Below are 17,082 nucleotides of genomic sequence, written 5' to 3'. Positions count from 1 at the left end.
TGCGGGTTTTTTTTCTTTGCTCGGTCTCCACTGATTTACCCGCAGCCTTTGGGTGGGGGATGTTCTCTCTACAAGTTTTATTGACTTAAGTTAGGTCTTTAAACGGCGTGTATTACGATGGGAAGTCTCACGGGGCTGCAGCATTAGAGCAGCTCCATGGTACTTTTTTCTTCCCACTAGTTCCTTTCCCTCCTTTTTTTTTTTTTAATTTAACTTTTTAATCCTTACACAGCTGGATAGAAGACAACCTGCTTCCCAGTCTGAAGTGACCAAAGATACGCAGTACATGACCTGCAGGACTGCAAGCAGACAAGTTCCTGAGCGTATAAAATACCTATGTGCTCTTTAACACTGCTTCATTTTCATTTTTAACCTTGTTTTTCTCCACACTGCTACTCAAAGCAGAGTCTTTCTCTCCTCCGAGCAGCATCACGGGGCCAGTCGGAGGCATACCCAGCCCGGCTGGGCTATGGTGTGATGCCGTGAAAGGCCACAATCAGGACTCAATAGTGGGGATGACTATTAAGCAGGTATTCTTTATTGCAGCGCTGGATGCACAGGGGATTGCTCCTCCAAATGTGCATGCCAGGCAGAGTTAGTTTCACAACATATATACACACTATACAGACATATTTATGCAATTTCCAATAACTAATTAACATATTTGTTATATTTCCGAGAATTCATTGTTATCATGACTGGTTCTATATGTCTCGTTGGTCTTGGGGCTCACTGTTCTTAGAGGTAAGTTCTTTCTACAAGGTTACATTGTCCTATAGCATCCTGTTCTCGTGCATAGTTTCCTCTTACAAAGTTACGTTTGTGCTGACCTATACAATGGCTACATGCATACCCGCCTAAAAAACAAAACACACACAGTATTTGCTAACTTATGCTTGTGCTAAGAGTGGCTGAGTTACGTCCAGCAAACCTTCAAGCGTCACTCAGCCCTATTCCTTAATTGAAGCGCTCACAGTTTCTCTGGAGGAGGCACCAGAACGCCTGGTTCTTTGACCTTTGGGCTGTTGTGTTTGACAACAGGGAGTCTCTGCTGCGCTCAAAGGGCAGAGTCACTCTATCCCACAGCCACCGGGCTGGAACGCTGGTGCCCAGAGAGCAAGCCCAAGTTGAGGAAGGAAGGCTGCACCAGCGTTGGCCGTTGGCGTAGCACTGGCTCTAGTCACAAACTCCTCTGTGGGAGGAATTTATTACCCCACTTTTGGCGAAGGGGAGGAGCCAGACGAGCACCTTGTAGCCACCGCTCCCTGACCTGCTCCCGGTGGGGGTTCCTGGCCGCAGGTGTCCAACTCAACGCCTGGGGGGCGCGGTTGCTGGGGCCTGTACCACCTCACGCCTTAGAGGCCTCCACCCCGCCGGGGGTGGGAAAGGCCCCGGGAAACAGCCGCGGCCGGGCCCAGCGGGGCGGCTCCCGGCCCCGGGCGGTGCCCCAGGCAGAAGTGAAAGCGAAAGCAGCTCTGCGGGCGGGCGGACCCGCGCAACCTCTCGGCTCCCTCTCAGCCTGGAGACTGATGACGCGCCGGGCAGTCCCGCACGGCGATTGGCCGCGGGCGGCAGAGGCTATAAAAGGCGGCCTGCGGCGGGGCGTAGGGCGCTAGTCTGCCGGGGAAGCGGAGCGGTGGGTGGCCATGGAGCTGGCGGGGAAGGTAGCGGTCCTGGTGCTGCTGGTCGGCCTGGTCGCGGCGGATGGTGAGTGCCCGGGGGGTCGGCAGGGAGGGGCTGTGAGGGGCCCGGTACCGGTTACCGTGCTCGGGTGAGTGGGCGGATGGGTGCCGGTTTCTCACCACCTCCTTCCCCCCCCCCCCCCAGAGGCGCCCAAGGTGGAGGTGTACTCCCGCAAGCGGGCCGCAGTGGGAGAGGAGAACACCCTCAACTGCTTCGTGAGTGGTTTCCACCCCCCCAAGATTGACATCACCCTCCTGAAGAACGGGGAGCCCATGAGCGACGTCAAGTACGCGGACATGTCCTTCAACGAGAAGTGGTATTTCCAGCGCCTGGTCTACGTGCCCTTCACTCCCCAGAAGGGCGACGTCTACGCCTGCAGAGTGGTCCATTCCACCTTGCCGGAGCCGCAAGAGTTCCAGTGGGGTATGGTGTGCCTTCCTCGTCAAGCTTTGCCTGCTGCTCCCGTCCAGAAGCCAGAGCTCGTTAATTTATATCCGCGGTGTCTCCGTTCCCCTTCTCGGGGTGTTATAATAGGGTGGATCTCGAAGGTCTTGTGTTGGAGATGGAAAATTAACTTGGTTTCAGCTGGGCTGCTGAAAAGGCGTTATATTCGGTGAACATAGAGAAGGGTATAGCACTGGGGACCCATGGTGGTGACCCAGCCTCTAAGGGCAGCTCCCTGGGGCTGCTTCCAGCAGGGGTGGGCTTATGGGGAGGGGAAGGGCAGGCGCTGTTTGCCCCCAGGCCTAACGCTCTGCTCTTCTCTTGCAGAGGCAGATTTCTAAGCAGCATCTGGGATAATCACGGTGAGTTTTGCTGATGCTTCATGCTGTGCTGATAGGGGGAATGTGGACCGCTTTCTGTAAGGAGGAAGCGTGTAGCTTGCAGAGTTGAGGAACAAAAGCAACCACCCCCAAAAAAGCTATAAAAAAAAAAATACTGTTGCTGCTGATGGGGAGCAGGGCTGTTCCCACACCCCTTCTACCTGCTGTTTTGGTCAGTTCTCAGCCATACCTTGCCTACAAGAGTCTCTGTTCCTCAAAAGGAAGGAGCACCTTGGAGCAGAACATCCCCACATGCCTTTGGCGTGACTGCTAGGTATCGCTGAGGGTTGTCACAGGTCCTCTAGTGCTTCTCCAGGCCCCCCAGCGGTGGTGTGGTCTTCTGCCTGGTGAGGAGGAAGTTGCAGTTCCTGGAAATCCCCATGAGGTGGGGTAAGGGCAGGCTGGTTAACCCTGTGGCCGGTCTCGGCAGTGTGGGATGTAGGGGGCACAAATTGGCGCCTTGCTGCCGGACCAGAAGCAGTCTTGGTTTTATTCACTGGTGTCTCACAGTCTGAGGGCTCCAGGTTCTTCAAACTGTCTGATCTGGAACGAGCAATCAGATAAATCCTAGTTTAACCTTTGATAGCGAAAATAAAACTAAAGATTGGTGGCCTGGCTCACGTAGTTGCAATGCTGGTTGAAACACATAGTTACGTATCCTGGTGGAACCTGGGTAATTATTAACTGCACCCAGGACAAGCCTTGGCAAGACCTCACTTGAAATGCCCTCCACCTTGGACCAGAAAGTGTTATTGATGGCTTTGAGACACAATCGTGAGTCAAATGAACTTTGTAAAATTGGAAAAACTGCCGTGGGCATTTCTTCATGTGAAAGATGTAGCTGGATCTGAGTCCTTCACTTCTCACTGTCCAACGCTGCTCTCCCCCTAAAGCTACCCAGCCCTTCCTTGCTGTGGAGCAGCAAAGGTTGTAGGAGGAGTGTTAGGCTTCCAGGGACAAGAGAAAATGAAGGTCAGTTGACCATCTTTCTCAGGGGGGACAAAAGAAGATGTGCTCTTAATTTGCAGCAGAAAAGCTGAGGTGTGATACTGGGAGTGGGGGAAAGGCTCCAGAGAACTTCCGGAGCCAGAAATGGTTGGGTTGGAAGGATATTTAGAAAGGACGCAGTAAGTGCTTAAGTGTTTGACTCCAACTGCTCCTTGAGACAGGGCACTGAGGTAAAGGGACCTGTGATTTGATCGAGGACAGAGACTTCCAGGTAACAGAGCTGTGAAAAATTATACACAGACACTCTTCTGGTTTCTCACCCGCTTTTGGGCAAGTGGGGATGGAAACCTGGCCCCAGGGCAAGGTGTGGGGTGCACTGTGCCCGTGCAGCAGCATGGCATGCAGCGGCTTTGGTGGGACATCAGCATAAAGGTCACTGATGGCAAGGGATGCCAAGCTTGGTTGAAGGTGGGACATTGGTGACTTTGCTAGAGTCTGGAGTCTGCGGCTCTGCAGTTGGAGTTCTCTTGTGGAAAACTGTCCTGGTTTGGGACACGTTTTTTTTCTTGAAATAATTACAATTGAAGGTATGAACAGAGTGACTGATGTCAATCTCCTTTCCTCCATGCAGGTCTTGCAAGTTGAAATTTTCTTGACTTTCTGTCCTTGACTCGCTTTCAGATGTGATGAAGAGAAGCAATTGTCTTCCTTGCAGAATTCCTTCTTTTATAAAGATCATCATTTATCTAAAGCACTATGCGAGCTAGGCTGCTTTTTGTGTGAGCACATAGCTGTAGTTCACATTATGGATCATGACTGAGCACGTAGCTAGAAATGTTCATATACTGATTAAAAACAATTGCAGCTCTTTAATGCTCTGAATTGTACAATATTGGCATCTAAATAAAATTGGAGGACTCCAGTGGCGTCCTTAAAATGTTTCTTCAGAGTTGTGTGACACCCTGAGCTGATTTCATGGGCTCTGATGGCTGCTGGGTTGTGGGTGGGTGTGGAGGGTGGTGGCATTGTCCCCAGTTGCACTTTTTTATCCTGCTGAGAAGGTGCAGGAACACTTTTTCCATCAAAAACCAGAAGAATTAAAGATTTAACTAGTTTATGTGGGATCTGCTTGGCCACAGGCTCCTGTGTGGCTCTGAAGAGAAGGCACAGGGTTAAGAAAAGGGATGGAGTGACCTTGGGGACACTGGGCAAGCATCTTAAAGCTGGGCAAGAGAAAAAGGAGTGATGGGCAGGATGTGGTGCCCACTTCAAGGGGGAGAACTTCAGCTGATGCTTCTTGGGGGTGCATGGTGTAAAGGTGGGTGGGCCAGCCAAGGGGAAGCAGAGGTGTGTAAGCGACTTTCATTTCTGGTTTTATCTTCTGCAAGCAGCTGCCCTATGGAGAAGCCCTGCCAGGGGCTGGGCTTCTGCCATCCCTTGGGGGTTCGATGGCTCTACCCCAGAATGGTGCCACTCAGTACAGTCTGGCAGCTTGCTTTTATTTTAGGAAGAAATCAGTACCATTGCTTGGTGACTGTTGGATCGAGGAGACTCTCATCAGTGGAAGTCTCATGTGTGTGAACAAGGATTCCTGGCAAACCAGTGTGTGTGATCCATCACACATCTCTTCTCAGGTGTATTAAGATCTGGTGTGGCCGAATACCCACTTGAGATTTTGAGCTTGGCTTGTTTCATAGGTTTTTCCATTCCGTTTTCTGTTAAGGATTAGGAAAATCCAAACTTGCAGTTCCAACACCCAGGTCGGAGGTTGCTGGAGTGAAGGGAGTGGTTATGGGTATCCCTTTGTGCTCAGCAGAGGAGCATTCAAACCAGGAGAGGTGGGGATGTCACAGCTGGGTGGTCATGCAAAGCACTCGTCTCCTGGCATGGGATGGCAGGACTCACCAGCTCAGCCTCCAACACCAGCCATGCTCTGGAGACCAGCCATGGATCGGACCAGCCCCAGCAGTGGTCCTTCTGTGGTAGAGGATGGTCTGGGAGGGAGGAAAAGGTTTGGCCTTCTCCCCAGCAGAGCAGCACAGCCTGCTGCGAGAGCCTGAGGTGGCTTGAGACATGGACCATGTCCTGGCTTCCTCGTCTGGATCACAAAGTGCCTACCACCACCTTGGCTCCACCTTTACCACCTGATGTCAAGAGCATCAAGAGACTAACAACTGGGTGCATCACACCAACAGAAAAACTTAATCCTAATTAGGACACGAGTGGAGTTGACTGCAGAAGTTGGAGACACCACAGCACAGGCAACATGAGACAACCACGTCCCCGAAGGAAACTTACACCAACATCTTCCCGCACCAGGCAAGCCTTTGCCCTGATTGCATCTGTGGGCTTTTTGTGGTCTTTCTTAGGAAATATTTTGACAGCTTACTCAAAAATCCCCCTCTCCGGGGAAGAATAATGTATGCCAATCCCAGAGGCTGGCTAATTTTGATTAATATCTGAATTTCAGGACCATATCTAGAAAATTCTTACCTGTTTTATCAGGCATCCTTGGGGTCTGGCTTGGGGGCTCCACAGGTACCCAGGAGGTAGCTGCTGCTGGCTTTTCAGTGAAAGTTCCAGGTGATGGAGTTGTTGAGGGATATCTTGGCAAGTTTGAAGCATGAAATGAGCCTCACTTGTGCTTTAGGAAATACAAGCAATTTTGCTCCAAGCAAACTTATTTCCCGAGTCAACCAAAAATGAGTGGTTTTAGGAAAACAACTTCTAGGAGAACAATTTAGGAGAATGTTTTTCAAGACCAATTTCTTAAACATCACATCTCTTTGGAGTTTTTAAAGTTTTTCCAGTTTCTGTATAGTAGGGAGAAAAGCTGAAGGAATGGATGCAAGAGCAGGGGAAGATCGTTCAAGACACATGGCTGAACACAGACATCATCCGAGAAAAGTGTCATCAAGCACATCCAGTCCTGGCTCCAGCTCTGTGGGAATGGAGTTGCCATCTGCTTGCTCTCCAGCAAGCAAACTACAGCGAGGTGGGTAAAGGTGGATATCCACAGCATTTTTTCCCCCAAAAATGTCCAGGTGGTGTCTGCAAGAGGGAAGGCTGCACAGCCCTAGGTCAGCCCCAGCTGCTTCACACAGGTTGGCCCATTTTAGCTCAACTAAGCTGGGCTCACCTGCGCCACCCAACAGTTAAATGTGGCCTAACACCTCTCCTTACCTTTTTCTCCTTTAATTTGCCAGTGTTATCAAGCCTTTTGTGGGAAGGTGAGTGCAAGCAGAAATAATTCTTCAGCTTGTGTAAAAACTTGATTAAAAAACTAGTAATACTCAAAGACCAGGGGTTTCTGTATAATTTTCCAGTACTGCTGACACCTAACTTTGCCTTTTGGAGTGTATTCAGCTTGCCTTATGTATGTGCACTAGTAAATCTTTCGCCTGGGGTGTGCAGGAAATCCAAGTGTGGAGGAGACCAGGTTGAGCCCTCACATGGCTGCGTCCCACCCGTGTGTCCTGCTGGGCTGGATTTGCCCCATTTCTGTCCAGTTTTGGGCACGTCAATACCAGAGAGATATCGAGGTGCTGGAGCGGGTGCAGAGGAGGGAAACGAAGCTGGTGAAGGGCCTGGAGCATAAATCTTATGAAGAGCGATTGAAGGAGCTGGGACTGTTTAGTTTGAGGAAGAGGAGGCTGAGGGGAGACCTCATCACTCTCTACAACTACTTGAAAGGACGTTGTAGAGAGGTTGCTGCTGGTCTCTTCTCACAGGTAATTAGCGATAGAACAAGAGGGAATGGCTTCAAGCTGCAACAGGGTAGGTTTAGACTGGACATCAGGAAACAATTCTTCACAGAAAGAGTGGTCAGACACTGGAAGAGGCTGCCCAGGGAGGTGGTTGAGTCACCATCCCTGAATGTGTTTAAGAGTCGTTTAGATGTGGTGTTGGGGGATATGGTGTAGGGAAGAACTTTGTAGAGTGGGGTTGATGGTTGGACTCGATGATTCCAAGGGTCTTTTCCAACCTGAATGATTCTACGATTCACCAGGTTTGGGGATCACGCACCGCCTGACAGGATGGTTTGCTCCCTTTGCAGCACAAAGCATGTGCCGTCGGATGGGGATGGGGTCTGGTGAGCAGCTCCAGGCTCTGATCCAGCAGACGACATGGGAGGACACAGAATCCGGGCAAGGAGTTCACACTACCTCCTCTTTTGCCACCACCTGCAGAGAAAAGGAATACTGAGCCACTCCAGGGGAGCTTGTTCTCCCCATGGAACAGAGGGAAGGACAGTGAAGGAGGCCATAGCATGAAGGGTTTGGCCTCACCTTTCCGCAGAAGCTGGAAGAGATTCAGAAGATGGTGCAGGGTGATGGCAGGAGTGGAGAGGGCCAAGGCCACCTGCCTTCTCCTGGGCACAGCTACAGATGCCATCCCTTCCATGCCCTCGGCTCGTCCCGTCCCCTTTCCAGGGCTGACACCAGTTGGCCAGAGCCGTGGAAGGTCTCCAGAGGGGGTGGAGCCCCACTCCTTGCCCAGCGGTGCGTGGGTGGGGGTTACCCACCGCCATTTTGGGGCACTCAGCCGAAGGCAGACAGGCGAGGGGAGGTGGCAGCGAGGCCGGGAGCCCTCACCGGGGCCCGTGTGAAACCTGTATGGCCTCACTTATCGCTGCCTGAACCACCTGAAGGGGGCGGCCCTGCAAACGGCCGCGGCTCCTCGGGGCACCGCGCCGCCCCTCGGGGTCTTCCCGCCGCCATCGCCCCTCAGCGCTTCTCCACCTGCCGCCCCTCGGGTTCCCGCCGCCGCCGCCCCACGGCGTCTTCCCACCGCCCCTCAGGGATCCTCCGCCTCCTCTCGCCTCGGCCACCGCCTCTTCTCCCCTCCATGTTCCGCGGCCGCCGTGCCTGGTTCTCGCAGAGCGTCAGCCCGGGCCCGCGGGAGCTGTGGGGTGAGGGCAGCCGGGGGCGGGCCATGGGGGCAAGCCCGCGGTGGGGCTGAGTGGTGGGGACACGGCCCTGTCACCCCTCAGTGGGGCAGAGCAATGGGAGCATGGTCCCCTCACCCCTCACTGGGGACACGGCCCCATCACCCCCAAGTATGGACACAGCCCCGTCACCCCCCAATGGGGCAGAGCAATGGGGACATAGTCCTGTCACCCCTCAGTGGGGTAGAGCAGGGCTGTGTCACCCCCAGCAGGGCAGAGTATGGCTTTGGCAGGTCCCCCCAGTGTCCCCGCACTGAGGAAAAGGCCAGAAGAGCCCTCAGTGGGTCTGGGAGATGCCCACAGCCATAAGGGGGCCCATCACAGCTCCCGCTTACCCCTGTGGCCCACAACCAGCCCGGACAGCTGTCCCCATCCCAGGCCACCCCAAGGTGGGGACCCGTTGGGGTGTCTACCTTCCTCCTCTTCCCTCCACAGCAGCTGGCGGCGGGGCCCTGGCCCATTGGCAGGACGCTGACTACCTCTTCAGCAGTGATGCCAACCACCCAGACACCCGCAGGTGAGCTCTGTCCCCCCGCAGTGTCACCCCCACGCCCTCCTTGCTTGGGAGATGCCTGCAGCAACGCTTCACCCTCATGTTGAGCCCTCTCCACGCCTTGTCTGTGGAGCGCCAGAGATGAATGGAGGCATAGATAAGGGTTTTAATAGATTTAATGTAAACTATTTAATGGATACCGACGTCCTTGAAAAGTCAGGGTGGTGTTTTTAGGGTGCCTGGTCCAGGTCTGCCAGGGTTTTACTGCTTTGTGGGGTCTAAAAACTCACCCCCACGCTAAACCGTAGAGAAACAAAACAGAAAATGTCTGCAAAACCCATCCATGTGTTAGGATTTGGATTGATCTGCTGAAAAACTAAAATAGAGGCAACACCATCCATGAGGAACCAGGTGCAAAAAAACCCAGCATGAGTTAACTCTGAAAGCAAGCCCGGGGGTAAAAATGGCTGGAAAAGGGTTAAATTGCTATTTTCCTTCTGCTTGCTTAATATAAAAAAATCCAAGAGCTCAAGAACATTTGTACAAATATAAGGAAAAGCTATTCAGGATCTTCCTCCAGGAAGAAAATATTTTTATATATTCAATATATTGTAAATATATTTATGCGAAAGGGAGCTGCGATGTTTTCTCACAGTGCTCTGTAGCAGGCTTTGCCAGGCTGGACTAAGCAGTGGCTTTTAATACACGAATGCGTAAAACTGGCTTAGATTTTGTCATCCTTCAGCCACCCACTCTAGCTGGGGGAGAGGAATCCCCAGAAATCCGGAGTAAGCACCTTCCTTCCATCACAGCATCCCACTGGACTGGGTTGTTCCCCCAGGGGGAATTATAGATAATTATTTTTTTTAATTTTTTTTTCAAGGTATCTATTCAGATTATTTCTTGGGAAAATTGTAATAATTATCCACACCCTTAAAGCCAAACAATATTTAATTCTCCTCTAAGGAGGACGGTGAGTGCTTGAGCATCCTCCACTCACCCTTCCTCGCTCAGCTGCAGTGCCACGGCTCCCCACTGCACCTGTGGTCCCTACAAATATGTGTTTACCCGGTCTCTGGTGTCCTTCCTCCAGGCTGCTCTCAGGAGGTGCCTGCAGCCGGGACTATAATGGGACACTGCTGGTAGAGGCTCATAGTTAGAAAACTACAGAAAATTAGGTGCTTTTTGCAAAAATATCGCAGCAGATCAGTTTTAATGACAATATCCCTCTAAACTTTTTTTTTTTTTTTTTTCTCCAGGTTTACCTTTGGAAACCAGCTGTCTTCTTCTTTTCCAGGATACACGAGAGCCTGGATTACCTGGAGGGCAGGGCTACTGTCTTCCACTCCTGCTACCTCTCCGCGTGGGCAAGCAGTGGTGCTGGAGCCAAGCCCTCGGTGGTTCTGGGCCACTTCATCCTGCCACCCGCCTGCCTGCTGGAAGGTCAGGGGACAAAAAAAACCCACCAGGGCTTGGCTCCCCATGAGCACAGCTTTTTGGGGGTGCAAACCAGAACCTCCAGTTACTTCTGCTCTCAGTGGAGGGAATTTCTTTCTGCTGGGAGTGATTCTTCCTCCCTGGGGACAGAAGACCTAATATCTTTTCTATTGCATTAGTGAGCGGTGCCGGGGTGTGAGCTCCTGCCTTCGCTCACGCGTGCGAGAGGCTGGGGCTTGCTCAGGCAGCGACTGCCACCCCCGTCGCGTTATTTGATGCTCTCACAGTCATTTGGGTTTTTTGTTCATGGCAGAAATCAGAAGGCAAATCGGTGGTTTTATTTGGGAGCAGGCAGATGATTCCCTTGCAGACCAGGTAAGATGGGAAATGCATCCTTACAGGAGGTGTAGCTTAAAAAAAAAAAAAAACAACCAGTTATATCAACTTCAGGGACCCTGGGTTCCATCCCAGACCCAAATGGGAGAACAAATGCTCTTGTGCTTGCTGGGCTGTGTGTCCCTCCCAGGGTGACATCGCAGGGGGGATAGCACTGGAAGGAGTGAGGGAAGCACAGGAGCGATTTCCTCCTTCCCTCTCCCTGGCTCATCCCTCTGGGGATGCCGATGGCCCAGGTCTGAGCAGTGTTTTCCTTCCCTGCGCAGCTCCGAGACACTGCCCGCTCCCTTCTCAAGGCAACTTCTCTGTTACTTCTGAAGCGAAAATGTGATTAGTTTTAAAATTGTATTCTAAATTATGCTTGAAATCACAGTCCTAAAAATACCACTCTCCTGGACTTGGTCTCTCATGTTTCGTGGGGTTGCCAGGGTGCAATTTTAACTCAACTCTGTGTTGGCACTTGCAGCCCGACGACAACCTGGCGGGTGAGGCGGAGAGAAACAGCCGTGAGGAAGAAGGGGAGGAGGATGCGCTAGACCTGGCCGAAAGGTATTTCCCTGCCCTCAGTGGGAGGATTTGGACGTACCCCCCTCACCCCCAGATTTCAAGAGATCCCCAACGCACAAGAAATAATGCACAGATTATTTTTTTTTCCTCCCTGATACAGCAGCGAAGAAGAAACAGGCTCCAGAGCTCCTGCCCAGGGGGAGTTTCCATACCGCGCCCTCCAGGAATACCCACTGAATAACATGGTGACAGGTAATGTTTGGCATCGGTAGATTTTTTTCAAGGAGTGGAAAATACTCCTGAAAACAAGTGGAGATAAAGCAAGGACACACACCCCCCTCCCAGCCCCCGTGTCCGCTTCACTTCCTGCCGGGGCTGGCAGCAGCGGAACGGCTGAGGGTGACACCGGGATCGCTCCCTTCATTGTTCCTCATCCTCATTTCACGGGAGAAGGGGGCAGCTCCCCCAGTGAGACCCACACTTCCCCCTCCCAGGCTACGCATCTGCCCGCGACATGAGGAAATATGCTGGGGAGCTCCGCGACTTCGTTCCCGGCACCTCGGGCTACATGGCCTATTGGATCCAGAACGGAATCAGCATTCACTCCGACGCCAAGACCAGAACCAGGAGGAAATTGTAAGTAGCGGGTGGCCGTTGGCATCAAAAGCTTCCCTTCCAGCAAGCCACCGGTCGCATCGGGGAACTCAGTCCCGTGGTCAGATGCTTGGCTGCCTCCTCGCTTGCGCCCTTCCGCGGTCAATGGTTGTTTGAACCGTCAGGTCTGCATCCTCCCCGGGTTTTGGTTAAATAGCGCAGAGATCGGTGGCATCAAGCTGCAAATTCTGAATTAAATCTCCGTGGTACGCAGGGGATTTATGAATTATCCCTGCTTGGCTTGCCCCAACTGCAGCTCGGCACGTTCAACGTGTATTTAAATACCTGCCTACACTTACTCCAAGTATTTTCCTCTGTAACTAACTAAATTCCTCGGCAAACAAATACAGGTTATTTCTTCCCAAAAACACAAATCCTTTGTCTTTTTATTTGTACCGGGGGGGTTTTAAGATGTGGCTGCAGTTTTCCTTGGTGGGACGCGGAGGTCTCCTGGCAGGGAGGTCACCCCATGGCACAGCTACACCCACCCGTGGTACACGCTCACTGGTGGGACCAGAGCTGTGGTGGGGCTGGCAGGAGAGGAGTGGGGCTGGCTGTCACCTCCCAGGCATACGGGAAGCTTGGGTTTGCAGAGATGTTGATCACACAACCCCGAACTTGCCCTAAGGCAAACCCACCTCATGATGGAGCTGGTCACCTGAGGCAGGGAGACAAAACCCTGGGGAACCTTCATCCAGCTGGGCATCCAGGAGCACTGCCTGCAGCTGCAACCCCTGGGTGATGCCACCAGCCAAGGTGGAGGGAGACCTGTAGGTCTCCTCTGCCTCGAAGCAGAGCCTCTGGACAGGAGCTTTGGGGGGTGAACCCCGAAACTCTTCCGTGCCTGTTGCAACCTGGGGATTGTTGGATGGAGCATCTCTCTGGGGGAAGGAGAGAAGCCTCACCAGGGCCCGTCTCCACAGGGAGCTGCCACCCCCAGAAACAGCGCTCTGTTCAGCCCACTTCACTCCCCTCATGCGAAGAAAACCATTGACAAGACTTTTTCCTTTCATTTAAGCACTTAAAAGTGACCAACGCGGTTATAAAAAGCAACTTTTATTCTGGCACAGCTGGCCGCTCAGAGGAAGGTGCAGGCGAGGAGTTCCAGCGAGCTCCAAGGAGCCACTACTGTTGTCTTCTGGCTGCATACTGCAGAAGAGCCTGTAAAATAACAGCTTTGCACCTCACACCCCAAACAGCCAGGAAAGGACCCAAATAGATGCTGGTGTTGAGTCCTCCTCACCCTCTGACGCCCCGGAGACCCATATTCGGGATGCAGCACCCCGAGGAACCAGCCCTCCCTCCTCATCCCAGGGGACACAGGCTTCCAAAGACCAAGGCAGGCTGAGATGGTTTCCCCACTTTTATTGGAAAAGTGACATACAGCAACCGACTCAGAGCGCTCCTCGGGGCGTTTTGAAGTTCATCCCCACCGTGGGCTGCGTCACCTGCAGGTTGGACAGGCTGCCAAAGTCCTGGAAAACAGCACAGGATGGGGATCAGTCATGCCGCCCTGCCCACCATCCGCACCCAACCCCACCAAGGGCGAAGGCAGATCCCTCCCAGGAGGAGCGGGAAGCGTGAAGGTGCTGTGGCAGCACGAAGGGTGGGTTCACATCTCCAGAAAGGGGACACGACCACCTCGCTGGAGAGATCAGCTCATCAGTGGGGGGGAATCTAGTCTTTTTGGGCGTGAACCCACATTCAAATCCACCCAGCGAGAGCTGAGGAGGGGGCCCTGGGGTCAGCACCCCCCATGTGCCCAGAGTGTCGAAGCCTTCAGCCAACACCACCAAGCCCCTCAGGGCAGTGGGAGCACTGGCGGGGACATTCCACCAGCCTGGCAGGGGGACAGCTGGGGCCACTCACCAGGAGCTTCAGCATTTCCTTGGTGTCTGGGTCCACTTCGATGATCTCCTGGTCGAGGGCAGAGACCTGGGGACAGAGGAGAGATGGACACAGTTTGATGAGGACCTGCAGCCGTATCCCTGCTGCCACCGGGGTGTCCCTACACACCCATTCCACTCCCGTCCCACCACAAAGGGGCTGTTGGAAGGGACCTCATCCTTCCCCCATCCAGTGCTGCCTAGATCTTTTTTCCACACGAACAAGATCTCTCTGGCCATTGTAGGGAGTGGCTCCAGCAACAGGGCAAGGCAAGAGGACCCCAACAGGGTCCAGATCTCCTGCCAAAACACCGCAAGAGGCCACTGGGCAGCAGAGAAGCCCCACACAGGGAGAAGAACCTGTTTTACGGCAAGTCTCCGGAAACCTGAGGCCTAACCAGCTCCATGCCAAGGCTGCCGAGAGGAGCTGGGGTTGGATCCACCACTGGTTACTGGTCCTGGTGGCCACCACCAACACTCGCACTCATCCTGTGACACGAGTCCCCAAGGCCGGAGTCCGACCAGCACAGTGCCACACAGCAATGCCAAGTGACCAACCGGGCTGTCTCACTCCAGGACCTGAGGTCTGCTCTTTAAGCCCAGAGCAACCTCCTCCAACATGCTCCAGATCCCAAACCTCCATCTCCACATACTTCTTTCCCCAAGAGGCTACATCGCACCAGTATATTTTTGGCAGAAACCATGAAGGATGGCTGTTCAAGTACAGCACAGATGCTCCTTCCCTGCTTTGGGGTCCCTCCAGGGGTGACCTCTCCCACCAGCACCACCTTATCCTGCCTTTGAAACTCAGCCTGTGTGAAACACAGGGACAGTAACCCTAAACCGGTGGGCTTGGTTCCTTCAAGCCGTGACACCAGCTGTGCAGGTAAGCACTGTGCTGACACCTAACATCTGGGGTGTGGAGGCATCTGTGAGAGGATCCACACAGAGCTGCCAGGGTTTCACGCGTCACTTCTAGCTGTGGGGACTGAGGGAGTCAGACCAAGCCCATGTCTCTTGTGGGGAGCTGTGTCACCTCACCCCAGGCTAAAAAACTAAGGTGGCAAAGCATAAAGAGCATTCCCGAGGCAGATCTCCAGGTGGGGGGAGAGCACCAACCCGCCTTTCTGTGCTGCTGAGGATCCTGTGACATCTCACCTGTCCCTCTGTCCCACCTGTCATCCCATCAGTAAAAACATGTCCCCCCATCACTAAAACAACCTTCCATGTGGCCAAGCCCCAACACTGATGTTTTGGGAGAGTCAAGGTGACAGAACTGAGCGGTTTTGTGCAGCACAGAAACCAGGAGCTCCACCAGAAGTTGAGCAAGGAGATGTGGAAGAGGGGTGAGACGCGCTGTGTCTGATGGCTACAAGCGTTTGGGAGGGACAGGACTGAACCCACCCAACACAGGAAATGCTTTCGGAGCTCCTCTCCCTGCACCACCAGCTCCAGGGAGGTCAGGGACGAGACCTCAACCCCTCCTGAAGGCAGGTCCAAGAGGAGAGGGGGTTTCACCAAGTCCCTCTCTCCAGCGACATCTGCTGTATGGCAGGTTTTAAGCCACTCTGAAATATCCTCCTCCAGCCCATCAAGTTATCTTTTTTTTCCTCATTTTAAGTTAGGAAAATCGAGAAGGGATATCAGCTACCCACCGCAGGAAGTCAGCTGCTCCTCCCACCCCAGACAGCCCTTTTGGAGAGTGGACCCCAATATGAGACCAAAATCCGCCTCAGCCCTCCATGACCCAAACCCTTCTCAGCTCCTCCTGGCTGAGGTTTGGTTTCAAAGACATTTGGGGACACTAATGGAGAAGATGCCTTGAGCTAGGACAGACACCAAAGCAGGCACTTGAGTGCAGCAGGAGCCTCACCTCGGGGACGTAGTTATCCCTCCTTTCCCTCTCCTCCTCCTGCAGTTTGATGGAGATGCCTCGGACAGGTCCCCTCTGAATACGCTTCATCAAGTGGGTGACATACCTGCGGGGGACAGAGAGGACCATCCAGGGCTTCCTTGCGCTCCCACAGCCCAGCTCTCCCTTCACCACCCTCATCCTCCCAGAATCGCACCAGGCTGAGGAGAAAAGGCCTCACCGGCAACTCTGGCACCGTCCCACCACGCACCCTGGTGATGTCCCACCATCAAGCCCAGCATTGTCCCACCAAGCCCCGGCAATGTGCCACCACCAGCCCAGGTGATGCTGCACCACCAAGCACTGCGTTGTCCCACCAAGTCCCGGAGCTATCCCACCATCAAGCCTAACGTTGTCCTACCACCAGCCCAGGTGGCGCTGCACCACCAGCCCCCGGGGATGTCCCGCCACCTCCGGGGCACACCTGGGACGGGGAAGTGTCCGAGAGCAACAGGGTTTCGGAGGGGTGTGACGCCCCCCCCAAACACGGGAAAGCTCTCGGCGTTCCTCTCCCTGCACTATCGATGACCGGGCCACGGCCGAGGCCAAGATCACTTTCGAATGCAGGTGGCGGCGGCCATTGCTCCCCCCCCCCCGCCGTGTCCGCCTCCCCGACCCCCCCCCGCCTCACCCCGCGATCTTGTTGCGCAGCTTCTTGCTGGGGATGATGGCGATCTCCTCGCACACCCGCTTGTTGGTGTGGAAGTCGTTCCCCAGGCGGGTGTAGTACTTCTCGATGATCACCCGCGCCGCCTTCTTCACTGTCTTCGTTCGGACGCGTCCCTGGGCGGCGGCGAACGGGGAGGTGAACACCGGGCAGGCCCCGCCGCCGACCCCCCCGGCCCGCCATCCCCTGGCCCCTCAGGGCGGGCGGCCTTCCCTCAGCCCGGCCCCGCTCCCCGCTCCCCCGGCCCCCGCTTCCCCGGCCCCCGCTTCCCCTCGCCCCGCTCCCCCCCGCTCCCCGCAGCCGCTCAGCGCCGCGGGCGGAGCGGCCCGGCCGGCGGATGGCGGCGGATGGCGGCGGCGGCGGGCGAGGCCCAGACCCACCATATCGGCGGCGGCCGCGGAAAGAGAGCAAAGGATGCCGGGAGGCGCGCGGGGCCGCCGGGAGCCCACAGCGCCCCCCCGCGGCGCGGAGGACGCCTGCGGCGGAGGGAGGGGCGGGGCTCGGCGCCGAGGGGGCGGGGCTACGGTCTGGGGGAGGGGCTGGGGCTCGGAGCGCTCCCCCGGGTCCCAGCGCCCCCCGGCACCGCGCCCCGCAAGTCCCGGCCGGGAGCCCCACGGCCGCGTCCAGCGCTGGCCCCGGGCTACTAAATACGGGTGGTCCAGCACCGCTCTGCTCAGCCCCAGCGCAGCCAATCAGGCAGTTTTGAGGAAAGCAGGTGGCCCAGGTG

General features: G+C 54.6%; 3 protein-coding genes and 1 non-coding gene across 4 annotated transcripts; 2 read left to right on the top strand and 2 right to left on the bottom strand.

Annotated features, from left to right (window-relative positions):
• Positions 1-1,608: 1,608 nt before the first annotated feature.
• On the top strand, positions 1,609-4,401 carry B2M (beta-2-microglobulin). The gene is made up of 4 exons (XM_074155737.1): positions 1,609-1,707; positions 1,828-2,106; positions 2,455-2,489; positions 4,087-4,401. The coding sequence occupies exons 1-3, from the start codon at positions 1,647-1,649 to the stop codon at positions 2,466-2,468; spliced, it is 354 nt and encodes a 117-aa protein (XP_074011838.1). The 5' UTR covers positions 1,609-1,646; the 3' UTR covers positions 2,469-2,489; positions 4,087-4,401.
• A 3,902-nt stretch (positions 4,402-8,303) lies between these two features.
• Positions 8,304-11,876, top strand: TERB2 (telomere repeat binding bouquet formation protein 2). Its single transcript, XM_074156555.1, has 7 exons — positions 8,304-8,367; positions 8,839-8,920; positions 10,194-10,339; positions 10,647-10,708; positions 11,196-11,278; positions 11,397-11,488; positions 11,731-11,876. The coding sequence occupies exons 1-7, from the start codon at positions 8,304-8,306 to the stop codon at positions 11,874-11,876; spliced, it is 675 nt and encodes a 224-aa protein (XP_074012656.1).
• Positions 11,877-12,932: 1,056 nt separating this feature from the next.
• Positions 12,933-16,771, bottom strand: RPS17 (ribosomal protein S17). Its single transcript, XM_074156160.1, has 5 exons — positions 16,736-16,771; positions 16,320-16,471; positions 15,650-15,755; positions 13,760-13,825; positions 12,933-13,365 (listed from the first exon to the last, which is right to left on the bottom strand). Exons 1-5 carry the CDS (start codon positions 16,736-16,738, stop codon positions 13,285-13,287), a joined length of 408 nt encoding a protein of 135 aa, XP_074012261.1. The 5' UTR covers positions 16,739-16,771; the 3' UTR covers positions 12,933-13,284.
• LOC141470618 (small nucleolar RNA SNORA71) lies at positions 16,127-16,257 on the bottom strand. The gene has a single exon (XR_012463501.1). It is a non-coding gene; the product is annotated as a small nucleolar RNA SNORA71 (small nucleolar RNA).
• Positions 16,772-17,082: the final 311 nt, after the last annotated feature.

Source organism: Numenius arquata, chromosome 11 (assembly GCF_964106895.1).
Source record: "Numenius arquata chromosome 11, bNumArq3.hap1.1, whole genome shotgun sequence".
In the NCBI taxonomy this organism is placed as follows: domain Eukaryota; kingdom Metazoa; phylum Chordata; class Aves; order Charadriiformes; family Scolopacidae; genus Numenius; species Numenius arquata.
Note: the sequence above shows the minus strand (reverse complement) of the source record. Positions and strands in the feature narration are given on the sequence as shown.

Bases quoted from the DNA above. Each gene is read 5' to 3' on its own strand.
- B2M (XM_074155737.1), top strand. From the start codon at position 1,647: ATGGAGCTGGCGGGGAAGGTAGCGGTCCTGGTGCTGCTGGTCGGCCTG. The intron at 1,708-1,827 runs GTGAGTGCCCGG...CCCCCCCCCCAG, and splicing joins CGGCCTGGTCGCGGCGGATG to AGGCGCCCAAGGTGGAGGTG.
- TERB2 (XM_074156555.1), top strand. From the start codon at position 8,304: ATGTTCCGCGGCCGCCGTGCCTGGTTCTCGCAGAGCGTCAGCCCGGGC. The intron at 10,340-10,646 runs GTCAGGGGACAA...TGTTCATGGCAG, and splicing joins ACCCGCCTGCCTGCTGGAAG to AAATCAGAAGGCAAATCGGT. The intron at 11,279-11,396 runs GTATTTCCCTGC...TCCCTGATACAG, and splicing joins GCGCTAGACCTGGCCGAAAG to CAGCGAAGAAGAAACAGGCT.
- RPS17 (XM_074156160.1), bottom strand. The intron at 15,756-16,319 runs GTGAGGCGGGGG...TGTCCCCCGCAG, and splicing joins CTGCGCAACAAGATCGCGGG to GTATGTCACCCACTTGATGA. The intron at 13,366-13,759 runs GTGAGTGGCCCC...GCTGTTTTCCAG, and splicing joins AGGAAATGCTGAAGCTCCTG to GACTTTGGCAGCCTGTCCAA.